At 38.7% G+C, this 15,967-nt stretch overlaps 1 protein-coding gene across 2 annotated transcripts in view; it reads left to right on the forward strand.

The window, feature by feature from the left end:
• Nucleotides 1-15,967, forward strand: part of MOXD1 (monooxygenase DBH like 1) — a 64,117-nt gene that overhangs the window by 29,698 nt on the left and 18,452 nt on the right. For both annotated transcript variants that reach the window (XM_050972441.1, XM_009095224.4), the window contains exon 4: nt 112-195. In XM_050972441.1, coding sequence (XP_050828398.1) covers nt 112-195 — 84 coding nt within the window. The remainder of the gene's footprint in view (nt 1-111; nt 196-15,967) is intronic.

Consider the following 15,967-nt stretch of genomic DNA (forward strand, 5'->3'; position numbering starts at 1 on the left):
GCCCAAAGCAAGGGGATTGGAACTGCCTCTGGACCTCTAAGGTCCCTTCCAACCCAAACCATTCTGTGATTCTATGATAATACTGTGTTCGTGCCCTTTTTATTAAGACAGGTGCCTGTACCAGACAAGGACACAACATATTGGTGCCAAATGTTTAAGATTCCTGTACAGCATGAAAAGCATCACGTGATAAAGGTAAGTGATTCAGACTCAGAAAATTTAGAGGAATTTAGGTTATAATTACACTTCAAATAAATTCTTGCACTTATGAAGTGTTTTTCACTGCTTACTGGAGGGAAAACAAGACCTCTTTCTGTGTTCACAAATATGGATCAAGTGTTTGTGTATGTGAGCCCAGAACCTGGCTCAGGTGTGCCCTGCCAACCGCCCTGAACAGTGACAGACCCTCTTTCTTGCAGTACTTTTCTCCTTCATCCTCTCTCCCCTAAGAAAATGAGGTTGAAAATTATTTCTGTCTGTAAATATTTCTGGCAAGGACTAAGTAAAATTGTCTAACAGCATGTTACATCAAGATTATACTTTTATATAGGAATTTAATGAATTTCTTTTAATAGATAGTAACTTTAAATTAGAAAATAATTAAATGGTAATGTTTCAGGTTCTTACTTGATTCCAGTCACCTTTCTTGTGATGGCTGATGTGGAGCCAGGGTACATCACATAAGAACACACACCAGTATTTTTAGTTTGAAACCTAAATATAATTTCAAAAAGAGATGAACATTGTTGTTTATTTAAAAAATAATGAAAAAGTGTGAATAAACATTCACACAAGGCTCAGCAGGATCCTAGGTGACTTGAAAACCGACATGCATAAACATGTTTTCCTATAACACATTTTAAAACACTTTCTGTTTTAAATTGATTGCTCAAGAGTGCTGAAGGAAAGATTATTCTCTCATTTCTCCCTAAAAGCAATATACTGAAGACCTTATGAAACAACAAATTTTTCTAATATGCTGAAGATAGCACAGTGAGATAGTTCTGGCCCTCATTTTATCTTTCTCTGAACCCACAAGTGCATTGTGTAGAATGCTGTTTCTTCTGTTTTGTTACATTTCTCAGTCGTATTTCTTCAGTGCATTCAGTAAATCTGAAATTTTTAATTAATTCAGAGAACTCTAACATGTGATCTCAATGTCTGTATGATAAATACCTATAATTTCTCTGAAATATTGCATGTTTCTACACTTTATCAGAATGAACAATTGCAAGGCCCAAATTTCTGCCTTCAGGTTCTTCAGTCACGTTTGAAATTTGTGACAGCTACTTTCACTGTATGAAATGGAGAATTTGCTTGTGTTATCATATGTATGTCAAGATCCCTAGTTTTCTGCTTTAAAGTGAGAGACCTTCAAAATGGTAGTGTCAGAATCAAGCTTCCCATGTTAAATTTGGTGGAAGTTGTAGGTATTTGCTGCTCTGCTAAAAAAGTTCCCCAGAAGTATTCATTATTTATAATTTCTGATTTTATTTTCTATATGCTTTACATGACTGTGCATACACTGGTTCAGTCTTTAAAAAATAGGATTTGGTTTAAGCTAAAATAAGATTTTAGCTCAGAAATACACTGGTTGATTTTTCAGGATAATTTTATATTCTTTATTTTTACAATAATGGATAAAGAATATTAAATTTTTAGAAATCATGTTTTCAAATCAGCATATTTTTTATAAAGTTAAAAATTAGAGTAGAGCCCCCAGTGATTTTCCATCTTCACAAAAGCAAGAAAATTTCATTTTGTTGCTTAAAAATTTTTAGAGAGAGAAAAATGAATACAGAAACAGAAAGTAGGAATACTTAGCCTTTCTTTTCAAGGGCACAACCTATATTTTCCTATAAGTGACACTTCTAGATGCCACACAGAGTGTTGTTGTGGAATTGTGTGTATGTGCTCTTGCAAACTGATTAAACATTTCCTAAAGCCTACTGATACACAAAGGATGGGGCTTATGGCTACTGGGGAAGATATTAGCTGTGCAAACAGAGCTTGAGTTTCACAAAGGGGAGGGTGGATGAACTCTCTGCCCTGATCAAACTGTCCGGGTTAGTTAAATACTTACATAGAAGTTGATTCTGGATTCCCTCTGTAGCACAGTTTTCACACAAACCTGCTCCTCTCATTTTTACAGACAGAAAAAAAGAGGTGTAGACATGGTGCAAATTTGTCTGTGGCATAATTTGGTCCACTTCAGTAGTGTACATGTGAGCTGGCTGTGGCCGTTTCTTGCTCCTGTATGGTTCCGTGGAGCACTGAAGTGCTCAGCCTGGCACTTGCTGGGCAACGTGTGCCATCAGCAGAGTGCACTTAGCTGCACTGATGTGTAAATCTGATGGTGGGCTGGGGTCTCAGCTAGGTGCATCAGCCACAATTGGAATTTTTTTCCTATGCTCCACCGTTCTCTGTCATTTCTTCCTTCTTGAAAATTGCACTTTATAGCAAAGTACTACTTAAAGATCAGTTTCATCCTGAAAGCATGATGTTTTAATGGAGGAAACTGAAAAAAATTAGACCTGTCATTGAAGGTAGAGGTCTAGATTTTTAATTGTCTCTAGTTAACAAATACCAGATTCTGAATTTAAAAGGATTTTTTAATGTCTATTAAAGATGCATTATTTTTAAAAATATTATTTTTAAACCAGAATAAATTTAAGGTATTTACAAACATGTTTTGTAAATACAATCTAGTGGTGCCAAGGCTGGGTACCTGATAACACATGGGTCTTAGGGTTCACCTGCAGTAGTGTTTTAGTTTCTTCTGTTTGCACAAGATGAAGAAATAACTAGTGCAAGAGATTTCATTATTAATCAAAGATAAATTATGTAAGATCTTAGGTCTTTTCTTTCTCTTTAGATAATATTCATGTTACTTTCCAGGAATAACAGGTAATGGGAAACAGCATTTTCATTGATCAAGCTGCTCTACATGATATGTAGACTGTGCAACAGATAAGATTGTAATCTTCTCTTCATCTCAGAGGTAGAATAAGGACATGGACAAGTAATTTCTCCTTACGCTGCACTTACCAATGGAGAACAGATCTTCCCTGCAGTAAGGGGACACCCAGCCAGGTTTAGAACTCTGTTAAATCTTCTTTTGTTTCACATTTCTTGCAACATTCTCCTCAGGGAAGAGATGGTGTCTTCCTACATGTCCTTACAATGCCTTCTGTTTCTAATGCCTCCAGGAACTTCTGAAGAGACAGCTCATAATAACATGCCTGCTAAGAAATGGAACAGAATAACACAGCTTCTCAATAGCTGGGCATAACAATGACAATGGTGATACAGGAAACAACCAAAACCTGGCACTGAGCTGGTTTTGTGGCTCTAATGGTTTACATCACTCCTCAGCTTTAAACTGCCTACCTGGCTGAATTGTGGCTCCTTAAAAATTCATCAAACTTCTATAGGATTTCCCCCCAGAGCATTTTCTATTAACAGAACCAGTTATAAGGGTAATAGGTAAATTTTGAAAATAATATAGGCAGAACAGATGAAAGGGCTTGCTCAGAGGTAATAGCAGGCATTCAAATCAGATATTTGCAGGATGGCCCTGCAGTGGCTCCAATGTGGTGGACTTTGGCTGCTCTTCACATGGAGAGCACATGGCTGCCTGTCTGCAAACTCCTCCTGCAGCTCCGTGTGCATTGACCTGTTCTGCTGCTCTGAGCTTCAGGCAGTGGTGTGTGCCTCAGGCTCACTACCCAAGGGATTTTCACTTTTCTCACATGCAGAAGTTAGCTAGGAGCTTTCTCAGAAGTAGGTTTCTTAGAAAAATGCATTCCACTTACTAGCCTAGACTTTCTGGCGGTGGGTTTAGGACTCTGTCTTGCTGGGATTATTTGCAGTTCTCTGTCATTATTCTGACTGGTCTTGAATGTGTCCTTTAATCACATTCCTAAAGAAAATTCTCTGGTTTCGCCAACTGCACCTCAGGAAGAAACTCCACTCCAGCAGGACCTCTTAGAAGGAGGGAGAGCGGGATCCACTGGTAGAGCAGACATCCAGGCAGGTCCACACACCTACCTTTGCAGGAAAATGTCTTTCTGTCTCACTGCTAAAGCCATGCTGAGGGCAGGTTCCTGGGTGTGAAGAGCCCACACAGGCAGAGACACCACTGCACCAGTCTGGAGAGGGCTGACAGAGACAGAGGTGATCATCCTGAAAACGGGTCTCTGCAGTATCCTCCCCCTTGTAAATTACCTGGTTTGTCTCTTTCTTTTTGCTTATTCAGTTGAAAAAAAAAAAAAAAAGTTATTCAGTGACAGTCAGCAGGATCTTTTGAAGTCTTGTCATTTTTGTACTGTTGAGATGTCCTGTTTTCATGATTGTCACTGTGTGTGGATATATGTTTTGCTGACACACATCTGTTTTAACATGTTTTATGACTATTTGCTGATAGATTTTTTGGCCTATTTCCTGATTTTATTTTTTCCTTGCTATGAGCAGGCATCATGAAGGTATTTACCAGCAGCAAGAAAGTGAAAATTTGTTTCACATTCATGAGAAATACTTCGCAGTGTTTCAATAAACACAGCTCCTGCTTTATATTCAAAGCTTGTTCTTAACTTTTTTTTCTACCTGTTGTTCTACAGATGGAGCTCTTTTTTATTACTATCTTTAGTTTAGATTTCAATACTCCATGTCTTCTGTCACTTCAATTTAACTGTGTTGCTTATTCAAATAACTGCATCTGCTAAGGATTCATGACTCTGTCCTCACATTTGCATCAGGTCTTCCATGTGCTTGATTGTTTTTTCTGCTGCAATTAAAAGACCTTAGGATGCAATGTTTCTTCTACTGCCTAGATGTTCTGTGAATCCTCTAGACCTGTGGTCTCCCTCTCCACCTGACAAAGTGTTTAATGCTGTGTGTAAACTTCAAATTTAGGGTATTTACTGGTGAAAGACTGGTATGGATATCCTACATGCCAGACGTGCCATAATCTATTTGTGTGAAACTTTTCAGCATAGCATGCCTGTGCTAGTTCCAACACTGTAAATTTCCCCACTATGTTTTCTTAATTTCTTTTAAAAACACTGTGTTTTCCTCTGGAAATGTAGTTCCTCAGGCTTCATTAGTAATAATCCCCTAGTCAAAAACATGTCAAATATTGAATTTTACTCCAAGAGTAGGAAAAACATTTTATGTAAAATAAGCCCCCAAAATTGGGTATTACGGTCACTTAGTTGTATCTGCATGTCTTTTCTCTAAGAATAACTCATTTTTCCATAGTTCTAAATTTTATAGGTTGTTTCAAAACTAGCATAGTCAGAGAAATGCCAGCAGAAATTCTGTGATGTGGCTGTGCCCAAGAGCATAAAATATTTCTGATTCTGGAAGAGAACTTTTTAAATGGGAGATCTAGTATTAGAGGGCATTTGGCATTGGGAAGGAGGATAGTAGTTGCATTTTGTAAGCTCTTAGGAGTTTTGGTTCTTGTATAAAGCAGTCCTTCCACGTGCATTATTTGAACCTGCTTATGAGAATGATGTGAGCAGGTTTAGCTCTGCTGAAATGGGGAAGAAGCCCCACACTGGGGATTAAGCTGTGTGGTCAAAGTCCAGTATCTCTTCAGTACAACTTGTGAATACTCAGGCAACATATTAAAGACAGTAAATTTTCAGCCACAGAGAGGGGCTTCCTCTCATCTAACCTGACTCATCCATGGGCCTGAGCCAGCTGCTTAATTGACCTTACAGTGGCAGAACTCGCTGTTGGTATCATCCTAGAGGAGTTGTGAGAAATGTATGAGCTCAAGCATCCTGTGTATGATTCAGTCTCTCTCTCCACTGAAGGATGAGAGAACCCAGACCACCAGCCTGTGTTAGATAAGTAATGCCCAGATGAATGAATCAGGGGAGATATATTTCAACCAAAAAGGTCAGGGGAGAGAAGAGACTCTGATAAAAGCAAAAATTGCAAAATAATACTTTTTAAAAAATTGCCTGTGGGAAAAATTATCTTCTCTCAGCCACAGCCCTGTGTAAATTTTTGGCACTACGCCTATGATGTGACTAGTGAAACAGGCTAATCATAAAAGCAGAGAAAACCCGTAATTATTTAGCATTAGCTGAGAAGTGTTACATTAGGCACATTTTTATATCAGCACTAAAGTTTTCCATTGCGATGTCCTTAGAAGAAGGAGCCTCTTTTCAATTAAAGAAGGGCCTGTATTAGAACATGCCAGCAGCTGCCAGTTAATCTTCATGTTCTGCTTTGGGGCAAACTGATAAGGAAGTAAAAACTCCAAAAAACTTGTTGCCATGGGTAACTGTGCTTTTTGACAGTGGAATGCTTTAGTAATACCAAAGACCCCAGTGTGAAAATACAAAGGGACTCCAGTTTAAGAGACTGATTGATTGGAAGCCAGAAGGGCAGCTTGTAGCCTGCAGTACCTAAATGAGGGCACTGATTTTTAACTTGAGTGATAGCAGACAGTAACTGCTTGTTACTCTCTGGCCTGAACTTTTACATTTTGCTAAATGTGATAACTCTAGCAAATTGCATCATGCAGCCTGATAAAAACAAATGTTCCATATTTTCCCATGCATTCCCCTACAAAGCAATTTCAGCTCAAGTAAATTAGATTGGCAACCAAACAATCATCTTACGCTGCAGAGCTTGTAAGCTATCTGCCCTTTGATCTGCAGGGCTGGCTCTTTGGTGCAAGCCTGAATTGGCCCATTAGGCTTTCCAGTGCTAAGATTCATGCAAGTGAACAGGCTGAAAATTAAATGTTTCCCAAGCACTGTCTGAGGAAATAACAGAAATGCATTATTCTCTCATATTCTGTTAAATTAGTTCATATGCAAAATTGTTTAAGGTATTATTCCATTCTATGACCACAGATTAAATTATGTATGACCACAGATTTTGCTGTCCTACCAAACTTTCTATTTCTTACATATTTTTATTTTGTGGTAGTCTTCTTTCATTTCACTTGTGTATCTTAACTAAAAGAATTACTAAATTATGCAGGTATTGCTGCATTATTTATTCCATACTTGACATGCAAAAATAACCTACTTCTGTCATCAGCAAAGTTGAATGTCTAGTTAATTTTATCCATTTTCTTCGATTTTTGCTTTCTAAATAAAAACAACATCATCCATAATGGCACCGTATTGACTGTGCCAGCAGGTGGTAGGAAAATATGTGTGCTGTGTGATTTTTTTGGTTAAATGAAAGTCAGATGACTGCAGCCTTATTTTAAAAGGTGATCAAAAGTAAGCATGGAAAAGGGGGAAGTGCAATTTTTGTGAAGATCTCTGACTTTTACCTCCCAGTTCTGAGAGAATTTGTGGGGTGATCTTCATTGTGATTGGTTAACCCCATTTTGTCTTGTGCCATGTCTTCATTTTTGCCTTATCCTTTGCTTTTAAAGTAAACCTATGACTAGGTGATGCACTGAAAAGATAAGAAAATTGTCTGCAGCCAAACATCCAGCACTTCTTATCATAGTAGGCAACAAAAAACTTCAGAGCACCATTTGTCCTTAGATGACCAGTTACAAAGCATCTTTTGTGGGAATACCAGAACAGCAGGCTCGACAGTAGTAAAATCTCTTGATGGGGCTTGTGTGGATGGATCACAAAACAAACCTAGCTTGGTTCTGCTAGCATCTTGGCATTGTTTCTGAAGATCAGCCTTCTAATTCAGACAAATCACTTCATAGCGGCATCTTAAACAAATTTTAAATAAGGCAAATTAAATTGTTCCAGGGGTATTTCAATGGAACAGAACTATCTGTTCCCATCTAATTGAAGAATTTCTCTTCAGTACCAATCTTTTAATCTGCAACCCCAGCTACTGGTGGTAGTTTCAGAAAATGATATTATGACTCTCTCCCTCTTTGCTTTCACTTGCAGTGCACAGTAGTCACAGCTATGAACAAAGCATAGATGCATAAACTCCACATTAGTGACAGTGGAAAAATAGACAATGGTCAGAAAAGGCCTCTCCACCATGTCCACACATAGCAGACTGTAGTGGGTTTGCATGACTATGTTTTGGTGGCAGGGGGGCTACAGGGGTGGCTTCTGTGAGAAGCTGCCAGAAGCTTGCCCCATGTGCAGCAAAGCCAATCCCTGGTGGCTCCAGGATGGATCTTCCTCTGGCCAAGGCTGAGCCCATCAGAAATGGTGGGAATGCCTCTGTTATAACAGATCTAAGAAGAAGCAAAAGAAGAATTTTTGTGCAGATGTAATTGTGGCTAGTGAATAGCAGAGTGTGAAGAGGAACAACTCTCCAGACCCCAAGGTCACTGAAGAAAGAGGGGCAGGAGCTGCTCCAGGTACTGGAGCTGAGATTCTGCTGCAGCCCCTGGTGCAGACCACGGTGATGCAGCTGTGCCCCTGCAGCCCATGGAGGATCACAGGGATGCAGAGATCCACCTGCAGCCTGTGGAGGAGCCCATGCTGGAGCAGGTGGATGCCTGAGAGGAGACTGTGACCCTGTGGGAAATGTGCAGGAGCAGGCTCCAGGCAGAGGGCTGCAGGCCCATGGAGAAAGGAGCCCATGCTGGAACAGGTTTCCTGGTAGGACTTGTCGCTCTGTGGAGGATCTATACTGGAGCAGGCTGTGCCTGGAGGACTGCATCCTGTGGAAGAGTGATGCACTTGGATCACTTTGTGGAGAACTGTTGCCCATGGGATGAACTCGCATTGGAGAAGCTCATGGAGGTCACCCATGACAGGAACCCCCCACTGGAGCAGGAGGAAGACTCCTCTCCCTGAGAAGTGGGAGAAACAAGGTGTGATGAACTGACCGTAACCCTTTCCCCTTCTCCCTGCACTGCTGTGACCTTTCCATTACTGTGACTGAAACTGCTGGGTCTGAAACTGTGTCTGTTTTATGAAGTGCCAATCACAGTTTTGGTTTCTAGAGAATTACTATGGTTTAATTTTAATCCAGACTTTAAAAGAACCATGTAATCTGAAAATAGCCCTTGTGTGACTTCCTGCATGTGTTGATGGGTGATTAAGTCCTGCAAAAGGGTATACCAGGGTCCTTTTTGGTAGCCCCTCACAGAAGTCAGTGTGTCATTTTCAGAGAAGGTGTTTCCTGGTAGAGTACTTCTGCATGTGCAAAGCAAGAAAGGGACACACTGTCAATTCTCATGTGAACCTCATTTGTCTTCAGGCAAAGCTGCGTGCTCACTCACAAGCAGGAGGAGGAAAAGTGTACTGTTATTTTAGCTGCATGATCGAGGGGATTGTTTTGCAGTTCTACAATAGAATCAAACCTCTGCCATTTTGCCCTCAAAGAAATAGACATTGCTGTGCAAGAATGGTGATGCCATGAACGAATGGGAGTGCCTTCGCTGACTTTATTATTTATACTGTTCAAATTGTACCTTCCTCTTAAATAACTATAAACTATTGGCTGCCCACTTTGGCCTTTGACCTGAACCACGTTTGGTTACATATTACTTTATTATGATACTGTTTTCATAAGGAAGTAATGATGCTCATGATTAATTGCCAGTTAATTCTGCTTGGAGTGTGTCAACTGTGCTGAGAGAATATGGTCATCCTGAAGACCACAACCACTGCCAGTGGCTCTGCTGCTTAGGAGTACAATGAGTGTGCTGCCAGGATGCTTAACCAAAAGAAACATGTTTTTGCTTGACCTGAGATTTTTATGAGATTTCTCCTCAGGGTTATACTTCTTAACTATTGGTAATAAATCTTCGGGCATCAGGCAGAAAAAATGTTTTATTGGTATTTCTTTGAGCTAAACTTCTTTTGGATTTAGTCTAAATTACTGCAAGTCTTTAAAGGCTGAAACTATTTATGAGTGGCAGAGTTCCCGGTAATTAATTAGGAATAAAATTTAAGAATGGGCATGATAACAGAGAGAACAAGAAACCATCTCTGACACTCATTTTTAAATGTTTGGGCTTCTTGTTTATTATGTTTTTTGATTTCTCTTTCTTAATTAAAATATTTAAGTTTTTCTGCAGAAATTCTGGTGTAATTATTAGTAGGACTATATGGGGATGGAAAGATTTATATAAATTTAGATATCTGGCCTTCTCTCCAAGCTAAAAGCACAGCAACCCTTAAATTTTACCTGAAAGTACATATTTTTTTCCAATAAAAATTCTAGAGCTTAAAACAGAGGTATGGTAAATACTTCTTAATGCTGTATAGAGATAAAACCTAAATAAGAGCCTTCATAGACAACACAGTCACAGAGTAAAAAAATCCTTTTTTTACACCAAGAACAGGAAATATTTGTGCTCTGAATAAGATTTTCCATTCATGTGGTAAGGAACTTTCCTCCTCAGTTATGTTAGAGTTTTTATTTTACATTTAAAAGACTACCCAAAACCAGGTAAGCCAAATACAGCTTCAATCAATCAATCAATCAATCAATCAATCAATCAATCAATCAATCAATCAAATAACATTGTTATTTCAAATTAAAATTTCACACAAATTTCAATGCCTTAGATTGCATAGAAGTTTCAGTCTGGAAAACTTCCATCCTCCAAGGAAACCTTACCTAATCACATTATGAGATTAGGGCTGGTTTCTGTTGCCTGGGCCTTTTTCTTGTCTACATCTCTTTTTTTATTCAAATACAAAAGTCAAGAGCTGTCACTAAATGCTCACGTTAGATTTTTCTCCAGCTTGAAGGTATGAAAAATGTGTATGAGAATAATTTGGTTTAACATCTTTACCTTTGAAAGGCAATTCAAGTTAAGCAGCAATGCTCCCTGTTGTACCTCAGAAGTAATTATCCCTGATGACCATGAGTGAACCAGAAGCAGTGGCTTTGCTCTATTTCCTGCAATTAACTCACCAAAATATACACCTTTCTCAGTGGCACAGTATCAACTCAGAAGCCCTCGGAACAGAGAGTGATTTAAAGGGATTTGTTAGAGGTGATGACTGAATTTAGGATCTGGATTGTACAGTGAGGAAAACAGAATGAGCACTAAGCTGTGTATATCCAGATGATCTCAGGAAAGATTACAGCAGCTAGTCCGCCACACTAGACTGCAGCCAGCTGAGCACTGGAAGTGTCTCTTTCAGCTCTAACTATTCTGTGGCATTAATTTAATGCTTTCTGACAGACAGAGTAGGGTGGAGGCACGGGGAGGGTGGTCCCTTCCTGACCCCAGAATGCCTTAACTCTGGGCTGAAAGTCGGCAGCAGATTTGTGTCCCAGATGTGACACTGGTGTGGGCAGGCTCTCCTGGTAACAGTGAGATAGCTGCTTGGCTGTTGGTGCTAAAATCCTGCTCCGCCCTGCAGTCATGGACTTCAACATCTACCCTAGCCCAGAGGCGTGTTTCCAGCTCTTGTTTTAGCTCAGCACACCTCTGGGTTTTGTGCAAGAAGCAGTCTTAGGGAACAAATGTCTGGTGGTTTTCTGTCAGAATGTTTATAGGAAAATAAAGCCAGAAAACTGAGAGTATTTTTCCAGAATACATGGATTTTTTTTTTTCTGAAAAAGACCTAACTTTATAAAGCCAAATATTTTAAGAATTTGCTTTTCTCAAGAAAAATATAAAACCCTAAGGGTGATGTTTTAGATAAATATTTGTCCATTTCACAATGACACTTTAAAAAACTCAGAAAAAATCTTGAAGAATTCTACTTCTTCAAGGGAAGAAATCATGTCACCCTTTGAAAAAGTTTTCTAAGTCAGATAATTTTTTTAATATATATGCTTGGTACACATTTTCAAAAGAATTACAAAGACCAAAGTAATCTGTAAGCCTGTAATAGTTCTTCCTGATGAGGAGTACAGAAAGCAGAGACCCTAAAACTTGGTCTTCTGTGAAAATTTTCAAGTGAACTCAGCCAGTACTCAGTTTCACAGCCATCGCTTTTTGCACTGAGTTACTCTGAGACATGGCAAGTTCATATAAATGAATTAACCAACCACAGACTAGAAACTCTCCTAGTTGTAGTAGTGCTAGCATAAAAATCAAATTTTTACTCTCCATTTTGAGACTAAAGAATTGCATTTTTTTCCCTGTGTCACCACTGTCTACCTACATGAGGTGTTGTGTAAGGCCTTATTCACAATCATTTACATGGCAATATATCATACCATCATGTTTTTAAGATGTAAGAATAATTTGGAATTAGCTGTTTGAGCCAGGAAAAAAAAACAACATTATTTTCTTTGAAATTTTAGTGTAGAAACATTGCTGCAAGCAGATCAGAAACCTGTTGCTATTTTCCAAAAAAAAAAAAAACAAAAACCAAAACACTAAAGTCAGGTTTGGGTTTTTTTTCTGACATTTGGTGGGCTGTATTTTCTAAATAGGGACACTATGGTGAGACTATGGATATATTTGAATAACTTTCATCATTTGCACAAGCAGGCATAAAGAACAAATCATGTTTATTACTATCAAAGAAATCAGAGCAAATAAAAAGGTAGAAAAACAGGAATAAGCAAGAAAGACTTCCAGGTTTCTGGAGATGTTTTTGGCTTGTAGGAAATTCAACTTCTTGGACCACTTGAACTGTTTGCATTTTCCCCCTGTTTAATACATCACACATTAATATCTTGACCCTGCTTCTCATCAGCTTGAGATGCAAAGCACTGTTATGTTAAAATTTTGCTTTCTTTTATAAGGGAAAAAACCCTAAACATGTGGCAATCTTCAGATTGTGCATTAGATAAAGTGATAATAGGAAACAGAGAAGAGAGGAAGAAAAATTGAGGATGAGAAGATACGAACATTTTCTTTGTTCATGTGATATCAGCCTGTTGACTAAAATAGGGCTTCTGTTGAAATGAGAGGTGAACAGCACACATATCATCTGGCTTAACATTATAATAACTACATTTTTTTGTCTTTTGTATTTTTTGAAGTCAGCATTTTCACAAGTCCCTAAGAGATTCATGAAGGGTGCTCTCTAAAATCTCTCAGCATGCCTGATGAGTGCAAACCAATCCCCATGACTGTAACCCATACTTTTGGTTGCAGAAGGCAGTACCTTCACTTACATTTGAATGTGTTATATTTATTACCTCCTTCCTTGGGAGCCCTGATTTCAAGTGCTGAGGGTTTATAGTACATCTAGTATTTTTTACCTCTGTTAGTGGCAGTGTGGTTCATGTATGTCAGTTGCTCAGTTTGAAAGACTTTTTGGCCAAGCTTTCAAGAAGGGTGGAGAGAAAGAAGAAGAAAGCAAACGATCATGAATAATAAATCAAGATCTTCTTCCTGCAGGTTTCATGAAAAACAGGAGAGGTTGTGCCTTTCTGCATGCACTTATGTTTTTGCAATCCCAAACACTTTGGGCATTTTGATGTAGAGTGAATGTAGGGCTTTTGTTCTCCATGCCTCTGGCAGTTAGGAAATGTCAAGCAGAAAATGCACTCTGCCTGCAGGGGAAGAAGTCACTGAGGTGCCCGGTGGGGCAGTATCTCTGCAGGCTTATTCACAACACAGCAAAGAGATGAACCCTGACAGCTGGGTCTTCCTTGCATGTCAGCAACAGTGAAAATTCCACAGATGATCCTCAAAGAATGAGGTAAAATGGGGAAGATAGGTAGTTAAATGAATATTACATTTTAGTCTCCTTTCAGTTTCTTTCTTCTTTGGCTAACAAGAGACTGGTAGAAAGTGGCAAGGACAGAGGAAGGAAATACATTTCAAAGTCAGATGTTTCTTTATAATTAATGAAAATGAAAGGTGGATTCACCATTTTTCACTCCATCCCATCTAAATTACTCAATTATTGCTTATCTTATTGCTTTGCTCCAAGTGTTGTTTTAGAGTTCCCTTGTAGTAAGAGAGCAAGCAAGGCTGTGTATAAATAAGAATCCAAATAAAAATTAGCTGTTGACTTAAATCTGCAGAGTTTAATGAACATTATGTACCATGCCTGTTTTTATCACTTTTTTTGGTGTGCATTTCCCTCCTGAAGTTGCCCTAGTGTGACACTTCGAATTATTTTCTTTCCATAAGTATCCTAAAAGTTGCACAAATTAACAAGACGGTCCTGGTGACTTCAGGGATGGTCCCCTTTACTTTTCTTGGACACCAGGAAAAGTAAAGCTCTGTAAATTATGTTATTATTCATTGAGGCATTGAGTACTCTGGTAAACAGACCACCCTGTTCTAGATACTTAATTATAGATACCTACTCTAGCAACTAATTTTACACCTAGGACTGCTTACGTGCACTTCTGAATGGATTAAAGATTTCCTGTATTTGGCCCCTTATTTGAGAAACTCAGTTGTTGTTCATCATTATTTGTAAGGCTTGCCAGAAAACAAGATTTTGTTTATTTGAGGAAAAAAAATGAGATTTGGGAATTTCTTTCTGGCTTAGAAAAAGTTATCTGTACAGAGGTACGTTGTGGAAAGTCAGAGAGGAACTATGAGGCAGCCTAAATAACCAATCTATTCTACAGCTAAAATGACCAATAGCTGAGTAAATAGGGCAGCACTCAGCTGGGATGTAGAATGACATATTGAAACCCTTGCTCCAGTTAAACACTAAAATGGAGTATGAGATTGTATGTTTAAATTTTCTTTTCTGCTTAAGTTACCCTAGTATGTAAATACAGTTAGTTATTCTTCAGATCAGAGAAGTGTCTAAGAGCTCTGGTCCTCTTCTTCTCTTGTTTCATTTAGCAGTATTGCTGTGAGCCTTAAGGAGCCAGCCATTAAAAGATTTCCATGCATTTTGGAACAATGCAGGATTAATGAGATTTTCCCAAGATTTTTTGAAATAAAATTTTGACCACTCTAACATTTTCTTTCTTTCTTATTTATATGCTATTTAAAAGGGGAAAAAGAAATTTCTCTTTAACCAGGTTGAAATAAAAATGTGTGAAAAGCATAACTTCACTGGTGTTCTTCATTATTTATTTCTGCATCTGAAAAATGTGAGTTTTCCTACAAGATGCATTGGAAAGATGTGTAAGGATTTGTTCTAGCTTTTGTTTTTCTTTTCTTCACGAAAGAAAGCTGAACAAAACTGCTTTTGAAGTGCTGTAATTGTTTAGGTAACTGACACTAAAAACCAATGACAGGATGTGAGTTTCTAATTTTGGTGATGTCCCATTGTTTTGAGGGGAAGCTGGTTTTGAAGTAGTGATTGTAAGCACAGCAGGTGCTGGGATCTTGTAACAGCAGGCAGAACTATCACATGTTGGGACAAAAGTTCCCTTTTTTTCTTGGTAGGTAGAGGGATAATATTTCCACAACCATTTTCTTGACTAACATATACAGTATGCAGAGCTTTAAAAATCTAGAGGTACATTCTGGTATTTAATGTAGAAGCTGCCATGTTATGACTGTGTTTGGGCTCTGCAGTACTTGCAGGTGTGTGATGGAAAGAGGGAAGAAGCACCATCAAGCTGAAATGTATTTCAGAATCTTTGTCATTCAGATGATATATTGGGGAATACATTCTTATTTCATGGAAAAACTGACTCATCTGCTTCAAAAATACCTTTTACTTCCACAGTGCAGTAATTCACCATGATGGTAATGCTGACTGAAACAGGGATTACTGAGAACAGTACAGATGATCCCCTATGGAGTATTTCAGTCTTCCCTCCAGAATAAGACTTTGGTGCATCTGAATCAATTGGCATCCTTCCACTGATTTCCAAGTGCAGGGAAGTGGGTTGTGCTCTTCTTGGGTGGACATGCAGGCACTCAGCAGCATCTGATCTTTCCAAGAGCCCAACTTCAATGTACTTTGCAGATTCTTGTCAGCAAGGGTGGCCTTGATGCACATAGGCTCTGGATGCTTCCTCCTGCCCTTCCTCTTTTGTAATTGATCTAGTGGTTTGAACAAAATGCAGAGAGAGAAATTGTGTTGACAATATTTTAATAATGTGATAAACTGCTCCTGCTTACCCTGTTCCTGTCCTCTAGTAGCACATGGATGTGCCTGCAGAATGAAATGGATGCAAATTTAGGATGCATATATATTCTTTTCCTATT

The sequence above is a fragment of the Serinus canaria genome, chromosome 3, assembly GCF_022539315.1.
Source record: "Serinus canaria isolate serCan28SL12 chromosome 3, serCan2020, whole genome shotgun sequence".
In the NCBI taxonomy this organism is placed as follows: domain Eukaryota; kingdom Metazoa; phylum Chordata; class Aves; order Passeriformes; family Fringillidae; genus Serinus; species Serinus canaria.